Source organism: Carassius gibelio, chromosome A23, assembly GCF_023724105.1.
Source record: "Carassius gibelio isolate Cgi1373 ecotype wild population from Czech Republic chromosome A23, carGib1.2-hapl.c, whole genome shotgun sequence".
NCBI classification, from domain to species: domain Eukaryota; kingdom Metazoa; phylum Chordata; class Actinopteri; order Cypriniformes; family Cyprinidae; genus Carassius; species Carassius gibelio.
The window spans coordinates 16,698,532-16,716,315 of NC_068393.1; the positions used below are offsets into that span (position 1 = coordinate 16,698,532).

Consider the following 17,784-nt stretch of genomic DNA (forward strand, 5'->3'; position numbering starts at 1 on the left):
TATGTGTTTATTTTGTGAACATTTATGGGTACAGATACTTGTCAAACTCCAAAAATGACTAAATAAACTATGAAATTCATTTTGATACCTTTTGTGAGAAACCTACCAAAATCTCAAATTACTTATAGAAATAAATATTTCCCTTACTGTCAAATCTCATTCACTTTTGAGAGTATTCAAATTTGGTTCGTGAAAGCATGTTGTGCCAGGTTTAATATTAGTAGATCCTATGTCAATCCATTTATCCCGAAAAAAATAAAAATAGAATCTGACTTAATCGTTAAAATTATCAGAAAAAAATAACAAAAATGATCTGCAAATAAAACATTTCCGAATTCAAGATTCCAAAATCGCCACCTATGGGATAACTGATGCTAACCAGAAATGGAAGATTTTACTAACATTTTGGAAACTTGTTTCCATTATTATTATTATTATTATATATTTTTTTTACATAAACATATGTGGAAGCAACCCAGCAAATGGTGCTAAATCCTAAAAGTGTCTCGCAACTGATTGTGTTACATGAAGTTGAACAGATTTAAAAGAACTTGGAAAGCTGTAGTACGATGATTTTAGGTAAACAATGACTTAAATATTAGCCTTTTCCTCACATAAAGCTGCATTAATGAAGCTCAAACAACATATCATGGTGCTAGCAAACCCAAGGTCATGGGTTCGATTTCAAGGAAATTCAAAAGCTAAAAGTGCATACCTTAAGCCAAAGGCCTAAATGTAAATGAAAATAAAGCTACTGTACAGCTTCAGATAAATAGAGCACAAGAGACAAAGACTCTCATGAACCATATTGAGGGTGAGTAAATAATGACTAAAATTTCATTTTGGGGGGTCTATTCCTTTAAATGAATCGGCTCTGAGGGCTTATCTGTATGTGAGCTCAGACAGGTGTGCAGGTGTGCATGGAGAAAAGGGGGGTACGTTCTGACTGGCTGGCCACAATGGAAACTCCACACTGGCCAGGCGGCAGTGAATGCACATCACAGTGCTGTTGCTCAGGTTACTCACTACTCCTTTAGCAGCCAACCCCACTCTTTGTCTCAGTCCTACCAATGAAAACACTGGGGACCAGGCGGTGTGCCACGGCTCCACAGAGTCAATGTGTGTCTGTACATGTGCATTTATGGCAGTGTATGGTCTGTCATGTGGGGCTCAGCGGATCTCCGCTGTATATAATGCAGTACATTTATGTCCCATTATCAGGGTCAGCTGTATCTACACCACCACTAGGAACAAATGTCTCAACCTGCTCACTTTTCAAAAGCACACACACACACAAAAAGATATGAGACGATTCAAACCCATTTACAATTAAAACACTGACATCCAATCAGAATCCATCTGACTGTAAAGAGCTTGAGAATTTAAAGTGGCAGATTACATAACTGCAGTGTTCGCTTATACTAAACAGAACGTTATCATGCTTTGGTGTGGATGCTAATACAGTTATCATTTTTGATGTTTTGACGTTATTGAATAGGTTTTTAATATGAAAGAGCTGAAAGCAGGTGCAGGATAAAAAGGAGGAAGGGGATCCGGTCAAGGTCATTCAGAATATATTTAGAAAAAGGACTGTAAATGAGTCATAACACATACTCTGCTCCAAAAAGGAAGTTCATAAAAGGATTTTTTTGCATCACACTACAGATTTTATTATGTAGTGTGTTGTCTGCCGAAGTGTGTGACATCGTTTTTGTTTACTAGAGTGTAAAACAGTGCAGAGACATTGTGTCCTGAATACATCTGCAATCTAAAGGTCACCACAATAACAAAAAGTCTTTGTCTTAAAATACTTACAACAAATAGATTAGTAAAAAAAAAAAAGATACAGGTCTGCGTTATTGCAGAATTTATCATTTTGCTTTGCATGTAGCAATGCAGTTTTTTTAATCATATGCAGATGTGTCTTTAAACATGAGGTCAGAAGCACCGAAATCAAGTATTAATTTATAAATAGTCTGAACCTTATTTAAAAAAGGTATATAGATGGAAATGTGGTAATGAACACAGATGCTTACAGAGCGCTTGAAAACATTCCTCTGTCAGACGTGACTGATTAGATTGGATAGATGCAGCTGTAATCAGATGGGTTAATGAAGCCATCGGTCCATCTCTCCAATCACAAACATCACTTCTGCCTCTTTTGATGGGAACGGAGCAGCACGTCTGTGCTTGTCTGGTTGTTTAATGAGACCAAATTCAAGTACTCCATCACAATTCTGCAAATAATTTGTTCACCCATGTCTTTAAAAATCTGACATAACAAAAATGGAATAACATGAGGATGAGTAAATCCTCAATATTTTCATTTTCAGTTGAATTATCCTTAAAAAGTCTTTAAAAAAAGAGGCATAAATACTCTGGTTTAACTTAACAGCACATATTGGACATATATAAAGCCTCCTATTCTCAGAACATTTCACAAGCCACACCGTTCTGCATGCTAGAGATAGCAAAGACATATATTTAGCAAACGTGAGGCTGATTATGGTGCACAACCATATATTATAACTATAAATCCTTTCTGTCTGTAGTAATAATGGTATATGTGCGCGCGCACACACATACATATAGAGCAGACAGATCACACATTACAAGCCCTATAATCATTATTCCTGGCTCCCTGGAAAACATGCCCCGAGGAAAATGCCGGAGAGAAGTGTAGCAGCCCGGCTGTTAAATTAGCCCAGGCATAAGTTAAACAATGTGGCCTCAACTGGTGTTCCCTCACATAGCCTTACGCAACCAAACACACACAGTGACACTTTTACAGCACAGTAACACACAGGTATGTTACAGGTAAACTAAAAAAGACAAATCATCATGATCTAAAATACCTAAAGCTAAGACACACAATGACAACTGTCCAACAAAGTTGTATTTTTGAGTGCAAAGGCTATATTCACACAACCCCAGCAGGAATATGAGCTGGCTCAGATGCTGCAGCCTCTAGTCACCACACACACACACACACACGCAAACACACACACACCCATATCTACAGCCTAGAGCAATGGAAGGAACTCTCCAGAAGCACCCAAAAGACTGTAAAAAATTCTAATGCTCAACATTAATAACCTGTCATGGTTGTTTATAGGTTTAATTCCAGAACTGAATTCAGAGCTTATGATATGTACAATTATAAATTCCCGAAGAAGATTTAAGGCTCGCAAATTCATAAATGCACAAGATATCAGTACCATTTTGGTTTTCTGTCAATATTAAAGATTATTTTTATTCACTGTATAGGTGGTTTTTTTGATATTTAATAATGCAAGCTCATTTTCTATATTTTTACATTTAGATTACCTTTGCCATCATCTAACAAACATTTGAAGTTAGCCTTTAAAAACAACAATAAACAGTGTTAAATGTATTGTAAGTTTCAGTAAATTTCCAAAATAATGTGATGTTGTGATGCCTAAACTCATTTGCAGCAAATTAACTTGTAAAATTAGTAATACATTTTTTGTGTGTTTTTAAAAAAATATATAATTTACTGTATTCATATGAATAAATATATATATATATATATATATATATATATATATATATATATATATATATATATATATATATATATATATATATATATATATATATATATATATCTGTAATTTATTGTAATCGGCCATAACATTAAAATAATTAGCAACATATCAGTACTTGCCAGAATTTCTACAGAAGTACATAATACACAATAAACAAAAGATCTGCACAAATAAAACAATGGGATAAGCCAACAAATCAACATACACCTGGTCGTTTTATCCTGTCATAACCTGCCATAAAGTACAACTACGGAAGTTCAACTTAGATCAACTTGATCTTAAATGTTTCTGTTTTCTTATTTGAGCATCAAAATCCCTCTGAGAATGGACAGCGGGAGTCTGACCAGGGGTGAAACAGCTTGTGCTGCTGAACACCCACTGTTACAACACTGACCTTCAGCGTCAGTCCAAATTCATCTTGAAGAAACCACTATGATTCAATACTTGCACATCAGGTCTACACAAGTTGAAAAGAATGCCAATAAGGAAGTTATGAGCTAGAGGCTGAATCCAAAAGTTGATGTTTAAAATCCAGTTTCAACTGAAGTGTCTTTGGTGCTGCACCACTTAACACAAAGCTTTGAAGAAGAAGCGAAGGAGAACTTACCCAAGATCATCCTAAAAGCCTCGCTCCTGTAATCAGGACAAGCTTTCATCGAATTCTAATCCAGGGGAACACAAGTTTGTCTTCGCACTCCTCTCTGCGTCTCTCTTCCAAACCAGAAGTGAGTCAAGCAGCCAACGCAGCGTGAGAGAGAGCATATCTGTTGTCCATCCTGTATCTTGTGTGTCCACTCTCTCCAGGTGAATGAGCAGTATTCTGAGGGGAGGGATCTGCAGGTCTTCTGCCGTCTTCTCTCAGGTGAGTCAGAGGGCAATGTGGGGGAGGGTCCCGAGAACGGGGTTGGGAGGGGGGTCAGAAATGCCAGAGCACTGGTCAGTGAATGAGCCGAAATCCCTGTAGGTATACTGGGATGCACCTTGCTTCTCTACAGCAGACAGAAGATGAACAGTTTCCCTTCAACAGAAACATTTCTCAGATACCATGAAGAAATGCATCAGTAGCACAGTCAAGCCGGTGTCTGTGCAGCGCTCTCTCTCTCTCTCTCTCTCTCTTTTCTCTCTCTCTCCCTCTCTCCCCGCTTCTTGTTTTTGGGGTTGGTTATAACCTAAAGGCACCTTCCCTGTCTGCGCTCTGATTGGTGGCAGTCCCAACCAATTGGAGAGGCAGCAGCCGCTTGTCATCCTGCAGAGTGGAAAGCATGGAAGCATTGCCCCACTCTCTCTCTCTCTCTCTCTCTCTTTCTCTCAATTTTTCCCTCCATCTCCTTCACTCTCATAATTGGTCTGTTTATGGCAGTTGCGATAGTGGTGGTCACTTGCGACCCCTGTGACGGTGAACTGGTAAGGGGATAAACTTCCTCCCTGCACCTCCCTGAAGCTCTCCTTTAAGTCTTTCTGTTGCAGGAAATATTTGTTACTAAAGCTTTTCTCAATAGTTTGGGGAGATTTGAGAAACAAAGTATGCGCGTTCGGAAGAGATGGAACCGAGAGCGACAGAGCGAAAGAATCAGAAGGCGGAGGAGGAGGGGGAGATTAAACTAAATTCAAACTGACAGAGGGATGAGGAGACATGGAGTGACACTGAGAAAAGACTGGAAGGAAGAATAAGAGAGACAGAGAAATTAACAAAGAGAGAGAGACCAACACAAGCCGCAGTCTTATTAAGCACAACTGGGCCAATTTCAAAACGTGTCATTGTCGGGTTAAAATGCACCTCATAAAGAATTCAAAATTGAACATCTTCGGCATGTAAGCGATTCGGCTTGCCTCAGACAACAGCAGAGCTTATGGCAGCCTTTCCAATGGAGGAAAGCCATGCTGCAGGGGTGAATCGAACATTTAAAAAAAGGCTATAGAAGAAAGGAGGCATCAAAAATGAATTCTCTAAAGCCATTTACTGGCACACACACTATGCATGCTTGATCTAGGGGCTAGAAAAAAATTATATCTTTTATTTTGTCTTCCTGTTTGTTCATTTTCCCTCCTCCCTCTCTCTCTCTCTCTCTCTCTCTCCTCTGTTGTCTCTGGCTTGTGCAGTAAGTCAGCGAGTGGGGATGTGAATACTAAGGAGGCTGGCTGACACTCTTGAAAGTGCGCACTGCACAGAGACAGACACAGAAAATAAAGGAGGGTGGGGGAAATTGGACATATAAGCTCCATTATTATAAAACTACAGGTGCATTACACACAGACTCGCACAAATGCCGTCATCTGATCCCAGAGGGCACTCATACACACTATTAGACCAGCAGCTGAACAAACAGCTCATAATGAGGATGGACTCGTGTGTGTGCCCTGATACACCAATGGGTAAACACAATGATACAGGTAAGGACTTCATACTGATCTTTACTGATTAACTGCTCATTACTGGAGCTTTGCTTAATCATTCACTTTGTAAAGGTCAAGAGGAAATGGAATTTATTTTCTGCAAAGGCATTCTAGGAAATTAAGTGTTCTTATAAGACATAACTTTTTTTTCAAACATGGATATCATGCCAAATTTGTTCCCACAACTTTCCATTTCCAATTAAAAACTTAATTCATAGGGATTCTATTAATTTCTTGTAAATACCATTTTAAATTACAATGGAATTAAAAATCAAATGCATTTTCTATTAGCCTTCTTAACCAGCAAACCTCTGTCAGTCAACCAGTAATTTTTGCTAGTACACAACATAACGATGGAAACCAGCATAAATAATATATTTTTAAGGGATAGTCGACATAATAAGTCAATAATTATGTCATGGCTGATAACCAAAAACTGGCACTATGGTATATATACTGTACAAATTATACACATCAAACACACGATACTATCGTCTATCGGCACAACCCTACTTTGCAACTTTACAGATCTTCTTTATGCACCAAGAGCTTGTAATGCTCCAAAGACAAAGGATTTTTTTTTCATATGACCCTTAACAGTGTTATTAAATCATTAGTATTATTTTATATTATTAGGATAAAATTTAAATGAGCATTGCATGATGCCAAAGGTAATTTAAATGTAAAATATTGAAGAAATTAAAATGCGCAATCAAATGTTGACTGGTCAATAAACCAGCATAAAAATTCACTCATCTAACCTGGGCTGCATTTCCCAAAAGCATTGTGAGTCTAAGTTGATCGTAGAGACCATTAATGGCAATGGCTTACAATCTAAATATGCTTACAATTCTTTTGGAAAACACAGCCCTTTTCTTTTCACTGAGGCCATCTGAGCCTGTGAAAGTCAAAGCACTGATAAACAGGTTGATTGGACAGTGTGCCAGTGTGGCTATGCAGAGCTCACACAGCAGTGTGACCATGTATATGTGTTTCATCAAAAAAGGGGCTAGGGTTACCTCATTAGTTGTGTTGGGATCAATAATTCAGAGCAGGGCCTTGTTGAGCTCAATGGTCCAAGCGCTAATGTGCTGTCTATCTGCTAGTGACTGAGACCCAGCAGGACTTTAATGGATGTCATGATGAGAGGGTGAAATCCAAGAATGGGGATCCTTTTTCACCCCTGGTCTGGGATGCACACACATGTGTGTGTGTAAGTCTAGGATGGGTATGGTCACAGCACAAGGAGAATGGCTATCAATGAACAGGTGCGAAGAGGATTGAGCATCAAGAAAAAGAGCTGAAGATGACTTCCACATTCCAAAACTGTCACTCAATTAGCTCTTTCTGTGTTTGACCTAGAAGTAATTAATGGCACTACTCCATAAAAGTAGAGAGGAAAAAGTTTTATTTTTATATATATACAGACTTAACCACTTCAAACTTTAATATATATAAGCGGTTAAGTTTGTAGCCAGGTTTGCATCCAAAGTTGTAAATTTAACTTACAGTACATGCAAAATTGAAATATCCCATAAAACGAGTCAAAGACAACAAAATTGTCACTTCCTGATAAACTGGTACTAAGGCTACGTTCACACTGCAGGCTGAAACGACCCAATTCCGATTTTTGTTGCCCCTATGCGACCTGTATCTGATCTATTTTCATGACAGTCTGAACGACACAGATCCGATCTTTTCAAATGTGACCCAGGCCACTTGGGTATGTGGTCCTGAATCCGATACGTATCCGATCTTTTGAAATGCGACCTCCGTCTGAACGGCCAGACCACAATTATCCGACCCGTACGTCATTGTTACGCTACAAACGTCATAATTCTGCATTTAAGTAGGCGGGAACGAGAAGATAAACAACAACCATGGAGGACGATGCTGCTGAGACCAGTCAATGGAAGGGAAGCGAGGTCACAGATTAAATTAATATTTAATATTGTTATGGGCCGCCGGAGACATGTCTCTTCCCGTGAAAAAGTTAATCGAAGGCGCTCACAAACATAGTCGAAGGTGGATCTGGTCATTCGAAAGTTACTGATGAATTCTGTATTAGTGAAGCCACTCAGATCAGTATATTCCACCACTCCTGGCTGCGACTCCGCACCCACACGTTTCTCTGTATCACACGTTTCTCTGTTGCTAACACTGCTTCACAAAACACCATGGCCAAAAACCTTGCTCTCCTCCTTCTTTTTAATGTTCTTCTTAAACCGAGAAGATTGTAATTGTGCTGGCTCCGTTGGGAAAATAACCTTAATATTGCCAAATGTCACTAAGAAAAGTGGGAGAAGCTATTGAATGTAATAATTTTCATAAATAATTGTAACCCCCATTATTTAATCTCTTAATAGAAGAAGGGAATGGTTAAAAACAACTTTATTTAATGTCTGGGTAATGATAAAATTTTTCTTTAGTATAAAATGATATTATTATCTGTACTAGAGTTGGACTATAACTCTATAAACCCACCTAATACAAGGGGGAGGTGGTGTATTATTGGCTCTTGAGAAGTTGAGGGAGGAAAAAAAAATACCACTTCAATAGAGACATACTTTAAAGAAACTGAGCCCTTCAGCTGATGGAGATAAGGAAGTAAATTACTTGCAGTATGTACAGTAGAATGAATGCAAAGCGAACTACAAAAAGCTTACCAATGGCAGAAGAGACCTCCTTGAACAAACAACATTATGACAAAAGAGTTGTGCAGCACAAATTGAGAGTGCAGCACAAACAGTGAAAGCTCGGGGAAGAGTAAGTGTAAGCGCAACAAAAGTAGGAACTAGTCCCGGGAACTTATTTTTAATGCGTTATGTGAGTGTAGGGAGGAGGTTAACCCTAAGACTTTTCCACCTGTATTGCCGCCTGTTGAGGGGGGAAATCCCTGGAGGGTGGTAGTAATGAGGGAGGGTGACACTTCTCCTGTAGGGTTTTCAGAGAAGCTAGCAAGTTTTCTTGCCAATGAAGGGAAGTCAATGCAGGAATTTTGAAGGCCTGGTTTCTCCTTCTGGTCGCAGTGCTGGTATTCCAGAGTCAATAATTAGAGCCGTGGGAGAACTGCAGAGAAACCACTAACAGTAGTGCATATAGAAGATTTACTTCTTTTTCTGGTTCTGTTCCTACTCCCCTAGGAGAAGAAACGATGGATGGACCAAGCTCGTATGATGATTGCAGAGTGCGAGTGCTCTAAGAGAGAGAAGAAAAGAAGAATTGTGGAGAGCTTAAAAGGGCCTGCTATTGATGTAGTAAAAGCGATAAGATTTTCTTGTCCTGATGCTAATGCTCAACAGTACATAGAAGCTTTAGAAAGTACATTTGGAACCTCGGAATCAGGAGAAGATTTGTATTTTGCTTGTATTGACCTAAGAGCAAAAAGGGACTTAAAAATCAAACTAGGTGTTGAATCTGTGAAGATTTCTCCTACTGTACTTCTCGGACACCAGCATCAAAGTCAAAGTCCCTAAAGGAAAGTATTGAGAGCCAGCGATACACAGGAACTGAGGCCCTAAAACAACAATTACAACAGTTGCAGCAACAGATAGAAGTACTGAATGTGAGCTATGACACTAGATCAGCTCCAAAAGCGACCCAAACCTGCCTCTGCTCTGTCAAGGACCAGATCTGCCATTGATCGGGAAGATTATATCTGTTACCACTGTGGAGAGGAGGGACACATCACCACAAAATGTACAGCTATGGAAAACCTTTCTTTCGTTATTCAGAAACTTACTCGATCATTAAGGAAAGTTAAGAGTGGAAGGAATGATGCATCCAGAGACAGTCCTAAGGCTGGGACTCATGATTGTCATTCTGCAAAAAGTCAGTCACCATCTTTCAAAGGGATTGGTGGGTCCCCCCTCTACTTTTTCAGTGAAGATCAATGGGCATCCATCTCTGCAAGGCACTGCTAGATAGCGGGTCTCAAGTAACAATTGTTTTTGACTCATGGTATTCAAAATACCTCTCAGATGGACCCCTTCAGCCTCTTTATGGGCTCTCTATTTGAGGACTGAGATCCTCAAGCTACCCAAGGAATACATTGTAATCGACCACCAACCACCAACATTCCAGAGGCAAAGGTTAAATGGGATGGGCCCCATGCTTTTATTGTTCCTCCAAGAGGTGAAGTATATGTGAATTGTACGATGGAGTATAAGGAACCTATGAAGAAGGATATATTTGTAGCTGAAACCACTTCAGATGATCAGTTATCTGAGCGGTTATTCATTCCTCCTGTGGTGCTGCCTTTCTCAGCTATAAACATGGATACTCTTTCTTTTAATTGATTTTCCTGTGCAGTTTGGGCTCTTGTTATTGGTGGTCTCATATCTTCAACCCTACCACTAGGAGGAGAAATTCTCACACTGTCTCGAATTGACAACAGGTGATCTCTATGAAGAGTCCTCACCCATCCGGTTCCTGTTTGCGATCTCAGTTTGTATACAGGCAAGTTCTTTAACTTTTCTGTCACAATACAAGGCACAGGATTCCACCTGTCCTCTAATTTATGTTTTCCTGTTACAAGTTACTTCCTTATCTCCATCAGCTGAAAAGCCAAAGCAAAGATCCAAAAGGTGGTGGACAATGCTCTTGAAGGCCTCTGAACATGATGGACTCCAGCGCTCTCCAAAGGGCTCAGTCCAAGTATGTCTCTATTGAGGTGGTATCTTTTTTCCCTTCCTCAACTTCTTAAGAGCCAATAATACACCACCTCCCCCTTGTATTAGGTGGGTTTATAGAGTTATAGTCCAATGAACACAAGGTAAACTCAAACTTGATTATAAAAGTTAAGTTTTCAACATGTAAATTACAATTGAACACTAGTACAAACTAAAGTTCTTAAAGGAACAGATAACTATCATTTTATTTTAAAGAAAAATAAAATCAGTACCCAAACATTAAATAAAGTGTTTAGCCACTCCCTTCTCCTATTAAGAGGTAAAATACTGGGGATTACACTATAAATTACTTGAGCTTCGGAGTGAATAGACGAAACACAATGAATACAGTAATTTCAGGAGGTGGATGCTGCTGTTTGGGATTGCAGTCGTGGCACGTGGCACACAGGAATGTTTATTAATAATATATAATATATATGTCTGTTCTGTGTATATTTATTATGCATATATAAATACACACATACAGTATATATTTTGAAAATATTTACATGTATTTACATTTCTATATTTATATTCAAATATATTTAATATATAAAAGTAAAAGATTTCTGAAATGTATATATGTGCTTTTGTGTTGTACTGCTGTAATCCTGAATTAACAGCAGTCTGTTCTGACATTTCAACTAAATAATGAGTGCAAGTGACATAGCACTACCTTTTATGCACCACTTCATGAAACAATATTTTAAGATTGAGTAACTTACGTTTTAGTCGAGGTATATTTCCAGTTGAAGCGGCTGTTTTTGCTCAACAAATGGAAATTGTTCCAAGCGAAGCCATACAACGCTGCCGAATAATTCAGTGTTTCTAAACGAATCGGTCGAGTGGTTGAACGATTCAATGATTCACTGATTGGGATCCGGAATAGCCTGAGGCTGGCACACTTAATTCATATAAAAATATGGCAGAAGTCGTGGAAGTATTAAAGTGGCCTACAGTCGTAATGATGTAAACTGCAGAAAGATCGAGTCACTGAAAAATAATTTTAAAATAAAAAATATTATACTCTGAAAAAGTATGAAATCAGTTTAGGGGTGACCCCGAATAGTCGACAAATCGATGCTTTGATTCGAGGAGCCTGATTCGACTACCAATCTAACAGTCGAATATTCATGGGCTGTTGTTGATTATGCCATTTTGACTATATGGGGGAGCTCAAATGTCTGATTTTACATAGATCTACCGGTTTTCTCCCAATAAGTTAATATACAGTACAGCCTATTATGATAAAGCTTTAAGAATCTGAAAAGAAAGAAGCTTCAAATTAATATTTTAAACCCCTAGCGTATAGATTTATGTTTTACTTTCCATAATCCGTGACCGACAGAGGAGCATCTTGGCGACAGGGATTTAAAACTTCACCAAGGCTCAAACTGACACAGGCAGAGACTGGATATTTTTGAACAGGTAGGGTACAGTACTGCTGACGTTTTAGGCTAACGTTATAATGAGAGAACTATTGTAAGAAATACAATTAAAATATATTTTTTTTATTTGTTATGGTTTCGCCGACGTTAAGTGTTAGCTATCTGTTCATCAAAACATTAAACATTATTTACCCCGTTTATATCTGCAAGGTGTTCATTACACATTTTCTCTCTGTGTTAACATCAGTAATTATGTTAGTTGAATGTCTGACTTGATCAGTCGAATATCGACAAGATTCGAAAATTCTGATTCGACTATGAAAATCCTTAGTTGGGTACACCCCTAACATTTACCATGGTCAAAATGCACAAAACTGTAATTCTCCATATTTTTAATTTGTATTGATTGTAACACTGTGCATTTTAATGATCCATTTAGCAGTTTTTGAAATCCTTTTTAACCTTTTTGGACACAGGTCCATATTAAACCATGCTAGGCCAAGAGTCAGAGTGTAAATCAAGTGCGGCTGTGTGAACCCTTTAATCTGTCTATACTATAGAAAGATTGTGTGTGAGAGAAAGGCTGGAGCACCTCTGCTTGCCACCAGTCAACCTTAAAAACTACTTCCAGAATAAACCTGCACTGCGACACACTCAGACTCAGAGGACAGGCCCTTGACTCCTGCTACACAGTCAATTTCATTGTTATAAAGCTCCTCACTGTGTAACCCCAACAGCAGAGGCAAAAGCGCTTTGCTACCCTCTGCAGGTTAATAATTGCTATAACAATGACGGATTTACATATTAATTATATAAATAATGTGTCTTCCATCAATTCATTCTGAATGAATATGGTAGATGCACCAACAATCCATCATATACATATCTACCATATTTTCATTTTATATATATATATAGTCATATGATGCTAATGTTGCTCTGACATTTGAACATACAGTAGGGAATCATCCTTAAGGGGTTCAGCATACCTGCTATGTCATATTTTGTCATTCCTCTTAAAAAGTACCAATTACACAGAGAATTATGGTTTATTTAGAGAGCTATTTTTATAGAGCCTCGGGGAGTCACATCCCCATACATACACACTTCTGTAGCGCAGCAGCCTGGACCACCTCCAGACTGCAAACCAAGCCTTGCAAAATAAGCCTCTCAAGCAAGCGCCAAGCCATCTCCCACAGGGCAAAGCAGGGACACAAACCTGGGACACAAACAAACCTGGATCTAGCATGCAAAATTAAACACAGAACAGGGCCAGGTTAGATGCAAAGACATCAAGAGCCAGAGAGAGAAATTGAGCTTTCCGTGGTGAGATCACTGCCCAGCTGCAGGGAAAGACTCCATGTGCTAGACTGGGCCAAAAACAGTTTAGGGACTCTGTGAAGGCTTCCCTGCCTGGCTGGAGGCCCGTGGATATATTGAAATATTGAGGTTCTATTTTTAATGTTTTTAATGAGAGACCGGAGCACAAGAAAACTAGATCTGGACTCTTGAGTTGGCCAGTCGAGCAGACATATATACAGTATATCTAGGCATAGGGTCAAAGCCCAGTAGTAAAAAACAGATCTTTCCGCATCATCAATTCTCAACATGCTACTAAGAACAGAACTAAATTCTGGAGGGGAAAATGATGTATATAAACAGAGCAACAGTGTATAATGCATCATATCAAATGATAATCAACCGAATATTTTTAAGCGTGACAAAAATCAATTGATAACACAGTTAAATTTCATGGGCAAAAAGATCTAGTCAATGATTTAGCAAAGTACACTGACAAACAAAAAATTAGTGTACGATACACAGAAATGGTGTAGGATATTTTCCTCTCAAATGATACTGAGACAACTTGTGTATTCTTTAAATCACCATTCTAAAGTATTGCAAATCTGCACCAAAATCTGCAGCAGCTACAGTCATCATTATATCTCGCATTATGTCTCAGGTACATTTCATGCAGGGATTTCTGGGATGGCTTAATGGGGAATGTATTTCACAACCTATCTCTAAGATTTTCCTTCCTCTTTTTTCTTCCTGTTAAACTGATCATGACTTTTATGTATTGAGGGAGCTGCAGCGTATGTGCCATGTGCTCTGAGAACATACCGATCATATCTACAGCAGTGTGTGTTTGCGGACGGGTGGTGAATTTAGAGACTGTGCTGAAAGGTCAAAGGGAAGTCCAGGGTCCAGCTCACCATATAAAAAATACCCTAGCCCTAGTAGGAAATAAAATGTATATTAACAAAGGTGTGTGTCTGACATTAAAAAAATATAATTGATCACATTGTGTCGATTCGTTCAAGTAACCGTTTATATATAGTCAGCATTGTCTCCAACATATATGAAATTGAATTTAGTTCGAAAAATGGAAAATGCCCAGTGCAAGCTTAAAGGGTTTTATTTTAATATTCATTAAATATGCGTGAGACCTTCACAGTTCCGCTTCAATGTCCTTGAAAAGCACAGAGCCAGCAGCCGCCGTATGAGTATCTGTTTGCATGACAGTGGATGATCACACTAAAATTAGACTATTGATCAAGAGTGGATCCATATCAGTTAGGTTCCTGTGCAACAAGAAGGATAGATTTCTAGAAAGCTGTTGGAGGGATGAGACATTTCCAACTGGATTGCCTGTGTGCTTTTTCAGCTGTGCGTATGAGAGGAATGTTGAAGTTGACTGTCACTGTCTCTCACACAGAGATGCTAATTTCACACCTTTGGCAGAAGACAGAGAACCTCCTAATATCATGTCTACACCCATCTATCTCAGCAAATATCCAGGCTTGTACATATAAATGCTTACACGTATACACGCTTACACGTGCACACATCCATCTCAAGAGCTTCACAATAATCTCATTTATGACAAAGCTGTGTCAAAGGCATTGTGTGGAAAAATCACATGAAAGTTACTCATTTTGTCAAGTCAGTTTAACAACTGGAAACATTTGTGAAATAATAATAATTAATGTAAATAAACATTATTACTGTTATTAATGTTATTTATTATGTAAATAAATGAACACGTTTTTTCCCCCCTGCAAAGACTCACAATACATCTATTGCTCGGCTTTTTAGGGGCTTGCATGTCTCAGATCAAACTCATTTTAAGCTTTATCGGTGAGAATAACGTCAGCTTTCTAATTACTAGTGAGGAAACAAGAGAAAGCATAAATCTCCAGAAAATGCCAGTTCAAATATCAAAGAGAAGTATGCACTTATTTATTCGAAATACAATCTTTTTAATGACAACATTGACATGACTAAAGTAGGAAGATGCTGGTCACAGACTGTTGTAACTGCATGAGACATATCACATCTCCCAAACTGTCTTGCATTCTATGTATATATATTGCAAATGCCATAGTACATGAATAATTTTAACCCTGAAAATATAAATCAGCTTTAATGTTCTGGCTTAGTCTGTTAGTATATACACATGAGTACACATCAATGTTGTACATTTCTGTCCATGTAGCAAAAAGCATCTCCAGGGAAAAAGTTTGCACTCAGATGTTTTCACTTGAGACTGCAAACAGAAATAGATATTAGTGGATGTTCTTACCCGTACCCCACATGAAACCCTCTTCCTCTGACTGTTTCCGGTCCTCTCGTATCCTCTTTCTGCCTCCGAGGGTCTTTCCACAGAAACCTTCACTGGCATCAACAACAGAGCGTCCGGACTTGATTTTTTGAGGCTCCAGAGATATTTGGAGCCAAAATAGTCCTGATGAACTTACGGGAGTGTTTTCTGCACAAAGTATCACGCAGACACAAGCATTTCCCTTTTTTAGCCCATCCCACTCTCAATCTCACCACACTGAGAATACAGGACAAGTGCACGAGATTCCAGCAGATTATCACACCAGGACCTTAATATGAAAGACAACTGTGTGAGGAAGGGGAGAGAAGGAGAACGAAGAGGAGAAGGATGGGGTGGGTGAGAGAGAGTGAGAGAGAGGAAAGTCCATTGTCAGTGATGGATGGATTGGGGCGGAGAGGGAGAGCGGTATAGGCTGGGCAATGTGAGATACATAACTGAGAGCTGGGAAGATGTAAACATCTTTCATTTTTCCCAGGAGCGGAGTGACCAATCCGACTGGAACATCCAGGTCTTATTTCATAATATGGGCAACTTTCATTGCGTCATATTGGTCATTGCATAACAAATGATTTTTACATTAGAGCTCCAAAAATGATTAACGGAACCACTATGTTTTGCTCACTGACTCACTATGTCAATGGTGCCACTCAAGTTTGGGAATTTTGCAACTGGGAAAGGATATCAGGACAATTCTGCAGTAAAAGACAAAGCCAATGTAAGCCATGTAAAGAATATCAAATCAATTCCATCCATTCGTGATTGTACATATGAACACTTTAATATGCATACATCTCAAGAGCTTCACAATATTTCAACATTGACAACATTTTGCCACATCCATCCCTTAAGTATGTATAAAAGTATTTAATTCTGTGATGCCAATAACAGGGCTATAAAAACTAATAAATAATCATAATAACAGTTATGATGATAATATAATGATTATTATAATAAATATTATTTCATATGTGATGTGTATTTGATATTTGTTTTTTCATATTTTAAAAAACAAAAAAAAATGTTTTTACTAATGATATTGTCATAAGTAAATATAATAATTATTAGATTTATTATTATTACTATTATCAAATTAATTGTTTAATTAATATTTGTTTATTTTTCTTCCAAATAAGTAAAATGGAACCACAATTGTCTGCCTTTTACTTCTAAAGTTCTTGCAACTGGAGAAGGATATCAGGAAAACTCCAGTCATGTTGGAGCTGCGGCACATATATGGAGCTGATCAGGGCTCAGTTCTGCTCGGGGTCATGTCAGATCTTCAGTGTCCTGTGCAGTAAAGGAGAAAGCCAATGGATGAAATAAACATTTACGCAATGCAAAGTAATTCCAGTCAGTTCCATCTATTTACTTTGTGGTTTTGTCCAAGCCACGCACAAGGTTTAGGCCGTGCAACAGCTGATGGTGATGTATTCCCGCTTAACATCTAGGATGAGTCCTGAGAGGGCGACTGCAAACGAGTGACAGCTCGGGTGTGGGGTCCTGCCTAAAATGAATATAGCAAATGGCATGTCTGGTGTGAAACTCTAGACTGAATATTAAATGACAAAATATCACCACAAAAGAGAGAACAAGCAGCCGCGGTTCTTCTCAAAGTCTCAGAATCACACAATTAACTTCATGGAAAAACCTTTAGAATTAATATGACCATTTCAGCTGCATGATCTCAGTTTCACCTTGCAGACAGATTAACATATTAACAGCAGAATGTGTTTGTGACACACAAACTAACAGTCACAGGGAAGTTACTAACAGATGAAGGGCAGAGAAGGGTTGGGGGGTCACTTTTTTTAAGCAGTAAGCACATTTCAGCAGCCAGGCGCAGTAAGATACAGTTACAGAGCATGGTGACAGCAACAGGGCCTCTCCCTACCCACATAAACATAAACAGCTTCCAAACACTCACACCACAAACCATTAATGTTGTCTGCCACTCACTATGATCTCGCTTTATGGTGTATGTATTGGCTTACGGTTCTCACTTGTCTGGTCCAAGTAAGAAGGGACACAACTTGCTGAGACCTCTATAGGCTGAAGTTTGTGTAAAATGTGTGATGATGTGCAGCTTGTGGAAATCTATATTTCTATCACAGAACTATGTGTGCAGCATGTAGTGGTTA

General features: G+C 38.6%; 1 protein-coding gene across 2 annotated transcripts in view; it reads right to left on the reverse strand.

Moving 5' to 3' along the window:
* LOC127944671 (zinc finger protein 385A) overlaps window positions 1-15,806 on the reverse strand; it is an 81,171-nt gene extending 65,365 nt beyond the window's left edge. The window contains exon 1 of one of the 2 annotated variants that reach the window (XM_052540785.1): window positions 15,608-15,806. In XM_052540785.1, coding sequence (XP_052396745.1) covers window positions 15,608-15,620 — 13 coding nt within the window. In that variant the 5' untranslated portion in view covers window positions 15,621-15,806. Of the gene's footprint in view, window positions 1-4,176; window positions 4,690-15,607 lie in introns of those variants that run through there. The other variant, XM_052540784.1, reaches the window with a different exon arrangement.
* Window positions 15,807-17,784: the final 1,978 nt, after the last annotated feature.